General features: G+C 39.3%; 1 protein-coding gene across 1 annotated transcript in view; it reads right to left on the bottom strand.

Moving 5' to 3' along the window:
- Positions 1-10,289: 10,289 nt before the first annotated feature.
- Positions 10,290-16,080, bottom strand: part of ALAS1 (5'-aminolevulinate synthase 1) — a 49,051-nt gene continuing 43,260 nt past the window's right edge. Inside the window, exon 10 of the mRNA XM_033926009.1 lies at positions 10,290-10,562. Coding sequence (XP_033781900.1) covers positions 10,402-10,562 — 161 coding nt within the window. The 3' untranslated portion in view covers positions 10,290-10,401. The remainder of the gene's footprint in view (positions 10,563-16,080) is intronic.

Below are 16,080 nucleotides of genomic sequence, written 5' to 3'. Positions count from 1 at the left end.
CTGCTTTTTTATTTAGTTTGTTTACTTTTTGCTTGACGCAGTTTGATTTGTTAAGCAGGCAGTTCAACCAGTCAAACTGCATCAAACAAAAAGTAAACCAAGAAAAAAAAAAAGCTGGGCTCTTAGGCTGGGGATTCTCCGAACCCCCTGAAGGTCCTGATCTGAATTTGATTGGCTGAGCAGCAGAAGGAGAGGAGAAGACTGAGAGGCGATTTGATAGAGACTTTTAAAATATTAAAAGGATTTGATGAAATAGACCAAGAAGCAGCATTACTAACATTTTCAGATGTGACACGGACAAGAGGTCACAGCCTGAAACTGGGTGGCAGCAGGTTCAGGACGAATGCCAGAAAGTTCTGTTTCTCACAACGAGTGGTGGGCGCTTGGAATTCTCTTCCTGAGGATGTTGTGGCGGAGACTACTCTTCGGGGGTTCAAGCACAAGTTGGATATACACCTTCTTGCAAATCATATTGAGGGATACGGTAATTTCAGGTTTTCATAATAGAGAAACTAAATGGGCCGCCGCGTGAGCGGATCGCCGGACTTGATGGACCTCGGTCTGATCCGGTGAAGGCATTTCTTATGTTCTTATGCCTATTGCCTGCTCAACCAATAAAATTCAGAGTACTGCCCTCAGAGCCTTAGGGGGTGGGGCAAATCCCCTAAAGGCCCTGACCGCACACCACTGATTATGAGACTTCTAGGAATAGAGAAATAACCAGTGAACCTGAATATATAAAAATCACCTTAAGCTACTGCAGAAAAAAATGTGTGAACAAGATCTCAATAAATAAATTGTCTGGTCACATTCAACAAGGGATGGTACTTCCCTGTACAGCAGACAGGCAGGGCTCAACATTCACCCCACTACAAGCCATTATGAAGAGTAAATTCCACTAGTAATTATGGATAGTGGGCATTAAAATGAAACCAATTACTACATTTCAATTAAACAGCATGTCCTCCAGACATATTTGATTTCTTTTAGGAAGATTAAACTTGTAACATTTCTGATTCTGATGTGCCCTGGTTGGGGTAATCTTGGTTTTCCAAAAAGTATTTAATAAGAGCAAGATTAAGTTGTGGGCAGAGAAATTAAGACACTTGGAGAGCTAAAAGATCTTTAATGACAGTGAAGCAGTTTAAGAATAACATGGAGAGTGCTACTCTGCCAGTTTTTACGTAATAATGAATCAAGAGCTTCGCTAACAAGTGCCAGTTACATGGGTGCTTCAGCACCCCAAATATTGAGCAAAATTCTTGCAGAGAGGGATCAGTTGCATTTGGATTAGCTTAGCATGTCCATCAGACTGCTCTCATAGCCAATCTACTTATATTTTTGATATTTGATTGCACGAAGATTGATTTTTGAATGTATATGTTTAACTTAATTATTATGTATGTACATTGACAAATTGTTTAATAAAGGCCAAATTTGAAAAAGTCATGACGCGTGCACACATCCATGTAGTCTATAATGTCACAATGATACCACAGAATTTGTGAACAGAATTGCCGCTTACTGGGAGTTTGTTTAAAGCAAAGACACCTTAGAAGGAATATTATGCGCACTATTTTCTAAAAATCAATTATGGATTTTGTTTTGTCTGTCTGTGTACATTATTATCTTCCTAGCTATTCAACTTACAACGGCCAAACCCTTAGGATAGGTGTGTTTTTATGTATGTTAAAACTAGAAACCAAAATGAAAAAGTTCTATAAAACCTATAAGGATGTACTCATTTTAGCCAACCCTATATAAGAAGCCCTTTTACTAACGTATACGTAACGTGGGGAAAAAAGGTTATCACAAAATGTTTTGAAGTGTTTTGCAGTAATTTGCTTGCCAGCATGCATTTTGTGTGTGTGTGTGTGTTGGGGGAGGGGTTGTGTTTAATTTTTGGGTGAGGAAATGTGCCATGGATAGGGAATGAATGTGGAAGAATTACCTGGATGCAAATTCCCATTAGCCATCCTAAACGGATAATGCAGTAACACGGGAGTACTTAGCCTTCATAAATAGGTAAATAATAATTATTTATTTAAAACATTTTTAATCCGCCTTTATCCAAGGTGGCGTTCAAATTTCCATACACAATAAAACTACAAAATAAATAGAGGAAAATACAGTGAAACCTTGGATTGCAAGTAACGTGGTTTGCAAGTGTTTTGCGAGACAAGCAAAACATTTTATTAAAATTTAAGTTGATATACAAGCGATGTCTTGCAATACAAGTACATACACATCACAACTGAGCCGATGGTTCTTCTTTGACACTGCAAGAGTGTAGTGACTGTTTTAAACGAACAAAGTCTTGCAATACGAGTACATACAGTATATACGGGTCCCCAGAAACATCTAAGAAAAAGGACCACTTAAACTAAATTAATTTATGGAGCATGCATGGTTGGGCAGACTAGATGGACCACTTGGGTCTTTATCTGCCGTCATTTACTATGTTACATCATCACAACCGAGCCGATGGTTCTCTCTCTGACGCTCTGGGAGTGTAGTGACTGTTCTAAATGAGCGAGGTCTTGCAATACAAGTACGTATAGTATTTTGTATTAAAGTTTTTGGGTTGTGAAACAAATCGTCTGAGTTTCCATTATTTCCTATGGAGAAATTCGCTCTGATATACGAGTGCTTTGGATTACAAGCATGCGATGGACCACTGATCTGACCCAGCAGCGACAATTCTTATGTTCTTATGATCATTTACAGCAGCTATTGAGCTGGTATAAGTGCTTACACCTAAACTTAGGTGCATATTGTATTTTATAAATGGCAGATGCACACACAACTCCCATTATGTGCACTTAGCATGCATCATCCAAGCACCTAAACTCCAGCAACCTTTTCAGAATTCATCCTTTATTATCACTTGTGTTTCTTGAGGTTGGAGCTTCGATAATGCAGCGAAACTTTCACAATCAGAGCTCTATGTTTATGGGAGCTAAGGTTCAAATATTTACCGACACATAATATTTAGGAAAACCCAATAAATGGAAGAAACTATTCCTGGCTTTGTGCCAGGAAGTCTTATCTCTTGCAGCTCTGTTGTTCTTCATTGTAAGTGTGTAATTAAGTAGCAGAGTCATTTTTGCATTTTTTTTTTTTTTTTTAAACAAATGCTCCTATATGTGCTCATCCTCGATAGCAGTGGGTGAGGCCCCAGCACGGTGTCCTCTGGGGCAGCTCCCATCATCATTCTGGGTTTTTTTTAGTTTCACTCCACTCTGCCTTTCTACCCAAGCTCAAAACAGAAAGGGGAAATCTAATCTAATCTTCTCTATGAAGAATTGGAAGAATTGGAGTAGACTGAATTATAGTTTCTGGTGGAATTCTTTATGTAGTATAAATAAACTGGAAAGGGTAATAGCCACACAGCAGGGCTCCACTGGTTGCCCGTTATTTCCAGGGTCCACTTTAAATGTGCCTGCCTAACCTTCAAGATCCTCCATGGTATCCTTCCTCCTTTTATCCCTCTATCCTGGAATTCCTCAAATCCAACCTCCACTAGATCCACGCAAAAATTAAAACTATCCTACCCCTCCTTAAAAGGCATCTCCCTTGTTGGTAAACTTGGCTCTTCCCTCCCTTTCAGAATCACTCAGCTCTGGAACAGTCTCCCTTCCCCTCTCCGCAATTTGAGCCCCCTTCTACCATTCCGTAAGCTTCTGAAGACCTGGCTCTTCTCCAAAACGTAACCCCGTCCCTTTCCTGGCACTCTCACACCTAACCTCTCTTCTCTCTTACTTATATAATTCCACTGGAGTTCCGTTCCTTCCCTAACCATGTAAACCGTGTAGAGCTCCATCTGCGGAGATGATGCGGTATATAAACCCAAGATTTAGTTTAGTTTAGTTTAGCAGGGGTATTTAAGACAATTTCAGAATGTTTGGGAGCCTTTAACAAATTAATGAATACTATTTTTCCCCTTAATTATGCATGCCCAAGGTTGGGGGGGGGGTAGCTTTTGGTCTTTGTAAAAATGTAAGGAATGTGGGGATGGGAACTATTATATGTTTTTCTGTGTTCAAAGAGTGTTATTGATTAGGGGGGAGGGGAGGGAGATAAGTTCTAAACTGGATTATTGCAGAATATTAAGTGTTGTATTTAAGTGTAACATGTTTTTATTTGCTGATACACTTATTGTAAGTTTTAAAAATGAATTATAAAAAAAAAAAAAACACCCCAATAATCTTCTATATGTGTGTGGCGCATACCTAGGTAAGCTCAAGATGACTTACAGTGAGAAGGAGAAAGCAGAACACATACTAGGCGAGGAAAGGAGAGAAGATGAGAGAGTGACATCTAGCCGGGGGGAGGTAAGAGAAACATGAAAGATTAGGTATCAAAGAGAAGGGTTTTCAGTTTGGGGGGGGAATGCAGTGTGGTTAGGCTCTGTTCTGATTGTTTCTGTGAGGGGGCAGGGAAGAGCCGCGTGGGCTCTCCCGTAAATCTGGACCCATGGCCACGTTCCCAGACCCACCCGGTTCCGCCTGTGTCATGCCCCATTCCGCTCCCAGACAGCATCCGCACATGCGCGGATGCCCCTTCCCAATGTGATTTTGACAGGAAGCTTTTCAAAACCCAAAGTGCCAGGTTTTGAAAAGCCATCTGGACCCAAGACTTGTCCTCAAAAAGGAGGACATGTCCGGGGGGGGGGGGGGTAAAATCCAGATGTCTGGTAACCCTATCCCGTAGCTCATTTGCAGCCAAAGTGGCCACGGCCCTAGCAGGTTCCTAATGAATTAATTCTGCTGGCTTGATATATTGGAGGTAAATGGGTAGACCCTTCCCCCCCCCCCCCCAATCCCTGGTCACCCTCATTGTGGGCTAACTCCCTCATGCTCTAATGTGAGCCCCTAAATGTAAGCACCATTTTCACACTTGGATTATAGAATAATAGCGCTTATGTAATGTAATGTAATTTATTTCTTATATACCGCTACATCCGTTAGGTTCTAAGCGGTTTACAGAAAATATACATTAAGATTAGAAATAAGAAAGGTACTTGAAAAATTCCCTTACTGTCCCGAAGGCTCACAATCTAACTAAAGTACCTGGAGGGTAATAGAGAAGTGAAAAGTAGAGTTAGAGGAAAAATAAAAATAAAATAAACATTTTAACAAGACAGCATTGATCTAAATACTTTGGAAGGTAGAAGAAAGGAGAGAAAGGAATAGAAGCAGAAGGGGGAGCCGTTGAACAGTAGAATTCTGGAGAAATTTAAATGATAGAAATAGAACAAAACAAAGACACACACATATGGAAGGGGGGTGTTCATATGGGTGGGTCATGGGCATCCCCAATTACATACAGATTTTATAGTGTAATCTACATGCTTCATTTGGACACATTTGGCACAAGTGAGCACACCTAAATGTTGGCGCCAGTGGGGGGTGGGTGTCTGTGCCCTCACCAAAATGGCGCCGGAGTGGATCACACATTTGTAAAATCCGGACCCCCCTCTAATCCCACCCTAGCCACGCCCCACTGCTTGCTCGGTCGGGGGAAGCTTTTCAAAACCCAAAGTTTTGCAAAGCCATCCAGACCCCTGGACATAAGGACATCTCTGGGGAAATCCAGAAATCTAGTAACCCTACCCTTACTGTGCCACTGGCTGGGAGGGAGGGGCTACCTTTTCTTTTCTTTGCACTGCAATTGCTATGATCTTATATAACAGTTTATATGGTAAATAGAGTACTCTAAAAAAATGGGGGGTTTTGATACAAAATTTTAGCTGGAATTTAGGTCTATAAATTTGGGATAAGCTCTTTATGAATTAGCTTGTGTGTGGAGTTGTGATGTCAGTTGTCACAGAGCCACTGCAAAAGCATTGTCATGTTTAGTTTCAGTTTTCATTAGCTGTGGAGGCTATTTTGCTTGGAGGGAAGATACGGCCTTTCATTATATTATTATATTCTGGCTTGGAAACTGGTTTTAACACAAGAATGCAGATTGCAAGCTCTGACCATTTCCAGTGGCCCCCACTGGACAACATTCATATAATCAAACTTGAGGTTTAAATCAATGAGTTTTGGCTGCAGGTTTGGACAAACTGAAAAAAGCAGTTTTGGTCAGCCTCAAATTTAAATAGACCAACTTGTAACTGACGAGGAGGCATTCCCAGAGGATGTTGTCACCAAGCCAACCTCTTTCTTGGGCAGAGTTCTCAGTATGGGTGGTGGCAAAATTTTACTATAGCTTCCTTTTTAAGTAAAGGAGATTCACTGGTGACCTTTCAGTGTTCCTTTAGGCAACCTCAAACGATAGCCACTTCAGGATTTATAGTGCACCCAAACTTTATTGAGAGAAAAAAAATATATATCATTCAACAAAACATCGCAGATTGTCAGAATTCTTAAGATCCAGTTTTTCAATAAATCGGAGGGCTTCCCTAGAATTTCCCTCTTTAGTAACAAATCAAAACCCCCACATGTCTCAACCAGTACTGCAAACAGTTCCCACTGCAGTGCTCACCACTTGTAGGGGCATTGTTGGAAAACAAACATTCTCAAAAAGGAGAAATTTTAACCTTCAAAGTTCATCACTTCAGAGTTCTCCAACTTATATATTTTCCCTCTTTTCCCTCAACTGGAAAGTCATTTAAACAGCCTTCACCAGCTCTTTAAGCTGGTACTGCAGCGTACAAATACGCTGAGGGGAGAGTTGCCAAGTCTGCATGGTGAAATATCAATAATTAACCCTGCAAAGCCCACCCAGCTAACACAGACTTTCCCACAACAACCCTGAGCTGTGGCAAGTACTTCTGTCCCAATCAAAAAGAAAAAAAACACCTCTCAAAAATACCTCTTTGGTTTTATAGCAAGAACAAAACAGTCTCAAGGCTTAAACAAGCAAAAATCCAAAAGGAAGTCTCCATTAACTTGCTTTTACTCCATAGCAAACCTCCATGCCCTCAAGTGCATTATTCAGCAGCTCAGGGCGTATTTTCATCTCCATGGGTTCTGCTCTTTGGCTTCCTGAGGTCAGGCTCTCTTCACTCTGGTCTCCAACGTCCCTCCTCGAAGGCCGAATCCAATCAGGTTTTTGGGATTTCCCCAATGAATATGCATTGAATATACATGCACATAAATCTCATGCATATTCATTGGGGAAATCCTGACTGGATTCGGCCCTCGAGGAGGGACTTTGGAGACCCCTGCTCTATAGGTTCAGGCAGTTCAGCATGGGTGCCCTCAGTCCTGTGCATTCCTGCTTCTCCTAATCTTTCTGCTTTATAGCCAGCTTGCCCTGCTGTGGAGGTAGCATCTTGGGAGCTCAACACCTCCCTCTTTGGCCATCAGGAGAATAACTATTGTTTGGATGCGAGGGTTCTGCACTCCTACGCCCTCCAGTGTTCCTTAAGGAGATAACCTCAGGCTGTGTTTTTCAAGAGTGTGCGCATTTGGGTAGGTGGACTGTTTTGAACCTACAGCCCATGTCTTTGGTAACTTAGGAATTTGGAAAGCAGGCATAGGCAAACTGTCACGCTGTGCATGTGAAGGTCCTGGGCACTCTGATTATTCTTACGTGCATTTTCTACAATATCCCCATTTACATGTGCCCTCGGCAGTTCCAAACCTAAGCACGCCTCCACTCCAGCAGCTGCGCACTCATTTTATACAATAGATGCGGGAATGGATGTGTTCATAGCAGATTTGGTGTAAGGAATGCAATATGGCTGGAAGTGTGACAGAATTTAAGAATATTGTTTCCTAATTTTAAGATTCTTAACTTTTTGTAATTTCCTGTTAAAGGGAGGATATAAATCCTAAATTCAACAGTGCCACGCTGGCTCTGTCTTAGTTCACATCATACAGGAGTAGGTGAACTAATTCTGAATACATGTTTATGTGCAGTGCTTATAACAGTCCTTTTCTACAGGAAAAGTATTCCTTATGCACAGTATCGCATGCAAGAAAAATCTACACTTTATTATTATTATTGAGCACTCTGGGTCAGCACCTAGTGTAGATTCAGGAACTGAAACCTGATATTTATTTATTCCATTTTCTATACCAGTCTTGCAGAGGAACACAGAATAGTTTACATTTATTTATTCCAGCATTTTTCCCCTGTGTGTCCCGGCTGGTTCATAATCTACGTAATGCACATGGGGCAATGGGTGACTTGACCAGGGTGGGTTTGAACTAGAACTCAAAGAAGCCCAATGAGTTCTGTTCCTGTCCCTGCCCCATTCCTGCAAGCTCCGTCCTCATCTGAACAAGCCTCAAACACTTTAAAATCATAAGTGGCCAAGGCTTGTGAGGTTAGGGCCGAGCTTATGGGAATGGGGCAAGGGCAACGAGTTACAGGGACGGGGAAACTTACGTTCCTCTACACCACTGTCCCCCAATGCACAACACCCAAATTCAGGAAAACTCTGCCTAACTTTCTGGAACGTCTTAATGGCTACTAATTTAGTTATAAATTATGTAATCAGCGTGTCTAAGTAATTGTGAGAGTATATAATTTAATGCTTTGAGAATAGTCCGACTTTGACTACCTCTTTATCGCCCTCACATATATTGTTAATCACCTAGACCAGGGGTAGGGAACTCCGGTCCTCAAGAGCCGTATTCCAGTCGGGTTTTCAGGATTTCCCCAATGTATATGCATTGAAAGCAGTGTATGCAAATAGATTTCATGCATAGTCATTGGGGAAATCCTGAAAACCCGACTGGAATACGGCTCTCGAGGACCGGAGTTCCCTTCCCCTGACCTAGACCCTCAGAAATGCCACCAAGATACTCAAGTATATTTCATAATATCTGGCTTTATACATTTGATTTTCACCGGGTCTCTTAGATAGCTTTTTGTGTTTTTAGTTGAATGTGGTTATATCTTTCAAATTTATAAATACATTGTAATTTATGTAATACTTGCTTAAGTGGACTAGTTCTAAGGGATAAATAAGCCGACATGTTTCACCCAGAGGGCTTCTTCAGGGCTACTATCCCTTTGTGAAGCTAATCACCTGCATCACGGCCAAATGTGTGACACCCACACGCTGCGACTTAACTCAGGCCATATTTTGGAAAAACCAAACAAACTCATAACGCTATCGCACTAGTCTATAATAAAAATTGATAAAATCACTACTCAAAAGCATAAGATATATAAATTGATGAAGCAGCTGAGGTATATTTTTAACATTCATAGTCAGTGATTTATGCATCTCATGTTTGAATAGTGATTTTATAAAATTTTTATTATAGACTCTAAAACGGCCGAGGCAGGTTTTTAAATTGAAATCATTCAAGTCACAACATTGTTTTTTTGTGTCGGGTTGTCCTAAAATTCCCTTCAATTCTGCTTTTTTTGGACTTACCTGTATATATGGAGAAGCTGACATTCTCTATAGCCATGGTCCACCTTCTCCCCAACCCCCTTGTTATCTGCATGGTCAAAATAGCTTTATTCTCAACACTATAATGTGGATTATGCCACTATTTCATGAGGCGTACTCAATATCTCAATCCAGCAGACAGGATCTGGGCAGGGCCAAGTTCAGTCCCTTGTCATGGTACGTTCTCTACATTTGCACTAAGCCACAGAACCCTCTACCAGAAGGAGCTGCAAAGGCCTCACCACCATTCTATGGATGGTTTCACATTAGCTCAACTATAGAAATGGATGCACGGCTCAAGATTTACTCTTTAGCTAGTTTGAAATACTGATAAACATTCAATTATTAAACACAAACACTTCTAGCTTAAGAATCTTAAATTGGGAAAGAATTTACTTAGTGTATCAAAAAAAACAAAAAGGACCACAACTGTGCTCCTACTGCAGCTTAGTAAAGTACTTCCCCCCTCCCCAAAATTCATAGGGGTTCTGTTCCATGGTCCAAGAGCACCCGCAAATGCGGTTTAGGAGCAGATCGGAGGCAGGAGAGGGCTGCAGAGGCAGCAACGGATGCTGAAAATCAGATGCAGGATTGTTCTTAGTAATTTGCGACGGCCTCTTCCGGGAACTAAAGTCAGGCTACACCAAGCAGGAGCTGCTTTGACACACTATCCGGCGCTTCAAAGCAGCTCTTCATTAGTGTACCCTGACTTTAGTTCCCGGAAGAGGCGGTCAGAAAATATCGTGACAGACCGAGTACGCAGGGGTTTACTGTATTACCTTTAGCTGTGGGCTAGTGCAATGTGATTGCTGCAGTTTCGTTCTCTCTAAAATGAGGTGAGCTTTTAAAGCACAAAAAAAAAAACAACCACACACAGAGGCAAAGCATTACCAATTTACTTCCAGCTCAATACATATAACTACTGATTAAACTTTTTTCCCTAATAAATAATCTTTTTTTTTTTTTTTTTTTTTAAAAGCTAAACTAACATTTCAGATATAGAAAAGTCCATCCTGAAACAGTGGTAAAGGCTGCCATCAGGCACTAGCAGATACCATCCTGCTTAGGCCTTGGAAGTAGGCCTTCTCCCTCTCGCTCATCACCTCAAAATGCAGGGGTCTGTGACAGAAGTTGCATTCAGCAGATGAGTGGGGCTTCAGTTCCAAGCCAACGCTATGCCAAGCATCCAGCAGCTTTTCTGTTACAAAGCAGGAGCAAAGAAAGGACATGTAACTTTTGTACTCGTTAAGACTTCAAGAGTGAATACACTACCCCAGGGATCTCAAAGTCCCTCCTTGAGGGCCGCAATCCAGTCGGGTTTTCAGGATTTCCCCAATGAATATGCATTGAAAGCAGTGCATACACATAGATCTCATGCATATTCATTGGGGAAATCCTGAAAACCCAACTGGATTGCAGACCTCGAGGAGGGACTGACACCCCTGCACTACCCGGTTAATATTCAAAATGCAGTTAAAATATTTGTCACTGTGCTAAATCTAGAATTTTCTTTAAAAAAATATTCAAGAACATTCTACATGCAACTTCATAAATTTTAACTACATGTGCAGTTATTTGGACTTCTCTTGCGTTACCCTTCTCCATGGTGTCTTAATTGTAACATTGTGTATGCTGGCCTCCCTAAAGTTCTCATCAAATATATAATGATACAGAGTACTGTAATTAAGTTACGCTCACGCTCAAAAATCAGAGCATATTTCTTCTCTCCTTATGCAGCATCACTGGTTCTCCATACTTTTTTGTATTCAGTTCAAGAAAGTGCTGCACTCTGGTAGGCCTTCCTAGTCTTCGGCTCTCATCTCTTTGTATGCCCCCTAAGGGCTCTCTAGTAGAGAGTTGCGCGGGGACAGAAATCCCACCCATCCCTGTAAGGAATTACCTCCATCCCCCATAAAAAGCAGCAATTACTTCTGACAGGATCATCAATTCCACAGTTTCTTTTGTGTTTGCGCTGCTGTTTTCCTTGTGGAATCTCTTTGGTGGAACCCTTTTTTTGTTTTCTGTTCAGGTAATTCACTTATAAACCCCCTCTTTTACTAAGGCTGACATGTCCATTATATTATATGGACGAACCCTGCTTCCAAAGCCTTCCATCCCCTTGGGAGTCCCGTGGGTTAGGGGGGATTCCTGCGGGACTCCCATGATCCCCATTCCTGTGCAGACCTCTATTCTCTAGTCTGCCACAGTGTTTCAATTAATTCAACCCCCTCTTTTGCTCTTGATTGGAATCAACTATCACTTGGCTTTTTTCTGCGTAGCCTTCACCCTTTGGAATGCCTCCCCCTGAACTTTGTTCTACCCAGCCTTATTCTATTTTCCAGAGAAAGGAGAATGGTAAAACCAGAGGACATAATTTGAGGTTGAGGGGTGGTAAATTCAAGAGCAATGTTAGGAAATTCTACTTTATGGTGGATGCCTGAAATGCACTCCTGAGAGAGGTGGTGGAGAGGAAAATGGTGACGGAGTTCAAAGAAGCGTGGGATGAACACAGAGGATCTAGAATCAGAAAATAATATTAAATATTGAACTAGGCCAGTACTGGGCAGACTTGCACGGTCTGTGTCTGTATATGGCCGTTTGGTGGAGGATGGGCTGGGGAGGGCTTCAATGGCTGGGAGGGTGTAGATGGGCTGGAGTAAGTCTTAACAGAGATTTCAGCAGTTGGAACCCAAGCACAGTACAGGGTAGAGCTTTGGATTCTTGCCCAGAAATAGCTAAGAAAAAAAATTAAAAAATTTAAATGGAATCAGGTTGGGCTGACTGGATGGACCATTTGGGTCTTTATCTGCCATCATCTACTATGTTAACACCCATTTGTTCATTTTGACCTTTATATTTTTAAAATTTCAACCAACTTTGCATTGGTCCAGATTCTCTCTCCCCTCCTTAACATATATTGCTACCCCTCCACCAAGTCGATCCACCTCATCACTGCGATATAGTTTGTACCCCAGCATGACAGTGCTCATCTTCCTTCCACCAGGTCTCAGAGGTTCCTATCTTTTCATTTAGGGCAATATATTCTAACTCTCCCATCTCGTGTCTTAGGCTTCTGTCATTTGCATACAGACGTGACCGATCTTTTAAAATCAGCCTGCTTTATTTTTAAGGAAACCTGGTCTACTGTGGCCTATATTACAATCGGGATGCTCCATCTTCCCTTTTATGATTTATCTTTTGCACGACTGTTGGCCTTCCCCCGTTTCTGTATGGCTTTGATATCTTCTGATTACTATTTGTTTTTATAAAACTAGCATTTTAAAATAAAAAAGCTAAAAATAAGTGACTTGGCCTAAGGGGTCATTTTGTGACAAGTTCTGTAGGACAGGGAAATGCCTATTAAGCCAGAATGCAACTTGCTTTAATTTATTGGTGAAATATGAGCTAAATCCAAATATATACACAATTGAACCAGTTGATATTTACGCGGCCCAGCTGAACTGCTATTCAGAACAGTGTGTTAAGTTTCTAATGTTAGCAACTATCGCAGGCCGTGAGGTTTTCACTCAGGGGACAACAAAAGTGAATATCAGGACGTATGATAAAGGAGTGGAATTAAGCACTATTAAAGATCTGTGCACACTATAAAGTGATCAACATTTGTTGAGAGTCTTCCACTCTGCCATGGCAGCCAACTTGTTTTGGTGCCCAGAAATTATTCAAGTATAGAAGGTTGTCCAAAGAGTAACCCCTAAACAGGTTTAAAAGTACCTAATTATACTAGGTGATCGAAGTCTCCGTGCACTTGTGGGAACCCCCCCTCCAAAAAAAAAAAAATTTTTCAACCCAAATATACCATAAAAAGCAGCCCCATTGTTGGTGAAAACAGCTTATGTAGTTTTTTTTTTTTTTTTTTTTTTTTTTCCATTATATTTTTATTTTCAAATTTTACAAAAAGTGTACATAATAATAAAATACATTTGATAAATGCATGGTAACACTTTTATATCTAACACAATGTATGTCTGGATTTGATTTTCCCCTTCACCCTCCCCCCACCCTTTTATTGCTTTAATATAATATTTTCAAATTTTATAAAAGTATACAACATATTAGAATACAATTGATAATTATTCAATAACATATTTATCTAATATAATATATTCTGGATAAATTTTATTCATTTTCCCTCCCCCCACCCTTCTATTATTTTTTAATCATTTGTTACATTTTGTATCATATATTATAATATATTATATATAAATTGTTTTCCTTACCCCCCCTATATGTGTGTCATAAAAAAAAAAATCTCTAAAAGAAGAAAAGAAGAAAAAGTATTCTATTATTTAATCATTACAGTATTTTGTCAATGGCCCCCATATTTTTATAAATTTATTATATGTTCCCTTTTGTATTGCTATTGTTCTTTCCATTTTAAAAACATGGCATATTGTATTCCACCAAAATGTGTAGTTTAGGTTGTTGTAATTTTTCCAATTGTTAGTTATATGTTGAATGGCAACCCCTGTCATAATTAATAAAAGTTTATTATTTTCTGGTGAAATTTGACTTTTTTTTCTCATCATTGTTCCAAATAAAATTGTATCATATGATATTGCAATATGATTTTCCATTAATTTATTAATTTGTGGCCAAATTGAATTCCAAAATATTTTAATATAAGGACAATGATATAATAAATGATCTAATGTCCCTGGTTCTAGATTACAGTGCCAGCATCTATTAGACTTAGAACTGTCTAGTTTTTGTAAACGAGTAGGGGTCCAAAAAGCTCTATGTAATAAAAAGAACCATGTTTGTCTCATAGACGCTGACACTGTACATCCCATTCTCCAAGACCAAATTAGTGGCCATTGAGATGCATTAATTTGATGTCCAATCTCAATGCTCCAAATGTCTCTTAGACCATTTTTTGGTTTTTTATTCAAATATCCAGATATTAATTTATACCACAATGCGGCTTGATGTCCTAGGAAGTCTGCTTTAAAGCATAAGAACTTTAAACTATATTGATTGTTTAATGATTTCCATTCAGGGAACCCAACCTGAATGGCCTGCTTCAATTGCAACCATTTAAAACTTTGTGTTTTATTAAGACCAAATCTATGTTGCAATTGTGCAAAATCCAGCAGTTTACCTTCTGAAATAATATCATCTAGAGATCTAATTCCTGCAATAATCCAGTTCTTCCAAAGGATTTGAGCTCCGCCTATTTTGATCTTGGAGTTTATCCATATGGATTGATTAGTTGATTTATATATTGGGATGGGTGTTAATTTATCAATAAATCTCAATGTTTTCCAAGTATCCATTATTATTTTATTTTCTCTGTATCTTTTAGGTATATTAATACTTGGTAAATGAACTAAATTTAGGGGAAACATAAGGCGCCATTCCAAATATAACCAATCTGGTGCATTATCTATAAGTTCTGGGAGGATCCAATACATACCCTGACGTAGAATATAGGCTTGATGGTACCTATAGAAATTTGGAAAATTTACCCCTCCCTCCTTAATTGATTTTTGTAAGGTTACTAAAGCTATTCTAGGTGTTTTACCAAGCCAAAGAAATTTTGTTAAAATTCTATTAAGCTTCTTATAAAAGGACCCCTGAAAATAAATAGGTATCATACTCATTTGGTAGCAAACCACAGGCAACATCATCATTTTAATAGTTTGAACTCTGCCCCACCAAGATATATGTAATGGGTTCCATTGTTCACATAACTCCGTTACTTTTTTTAATACATATTTTTCATTTTCTTTTACAGTATCTTCAATTGTTTTTTTAACTTGAATGCCTAGATATTTAAATCCTTCTTCTTTCCATATGAATGGAAAAATATCAAATAATCCTTTTACACAGTAAACATTCAAGGGTATAATTTCAGATTTATTCCAATTAATTTTATAACCTGAAAATTTGCCAAACTTATCAATTAATTCTAATAAAGAAGATAAGGTAGACTCTGGATTTCTCAAATAAAGCAAAATATCATCAGCATAAGCCGAAATTTTATATTCCATATCTGAATATGGAATTCCTTGTATCTCCCTCGTTTGCTGTATTGCTAACAATAAGGGTTCTAATACAACATCAAATAACAAAGGAGATAAAGGACAACCTTGTCTAACTCCCCTCTGCAATTGAAAACCATCAGATATCTTATTATTAATATTTAATCTTGCAATCGGGAAGCTATACAATGTTTTTACCATTTGTATAAATCCAGAACCTATACCAAACCATTCTAAAGCCTGATACATAAAATTCCATTCTACCCTATCAAATGCTTTCTCGGCATCTAATGAAACTGTAAATGCCGGTTCATCCATTTTTTTTGACAAGTTTAGCATGTGAAATAATAGTCTAGAGTTATTGGAGGAATGTCTTTTAGCAACGAAACCCGTTTGATGCATATCTATAATATGTGGGAGAGCTTTGGCTAATCTCAAAGCCAAAATTTTCGCCAAAAGTTTATTATCAATGTTTATCAAAGATATAGGCCTGTAGTTTGAAACCAAAGTAGGATCTTTATTTGGCTTAGGCAAAACAATTATTATTGATTCAGCCATAGTACCTTTTATATTACCTTTTATAAGTTGTGTCTGATATAATTTTAATAAATGTGGGGAGAGGATATTTTGAAATGTTTTATAAAATTCTACTGTGTAACCATCACCACCTGGAGCGGATCCAACTCTAAGAGATCTCAATGCTGTTTCTAATTC

Source organism: Geotrypetes seraphini, chromosome 17 (assembly GCF_902459505.1).
Source record: "Geotrypetes seraphini chromosome 17, aGeoSer1.1, whole genome shotgun sequence".
NCBI lineage: Eukaryota > Metazoa > Chordata > Amphibia > Gymnophiona > Dermophiidae > Geotrypetes > Geotrypetes seraphini.
The sequence above is the reverse complement of the archived record's forward strand: the minus strand, read 5'-3'. Positions and strand labels throughout refer to the sequence as shown.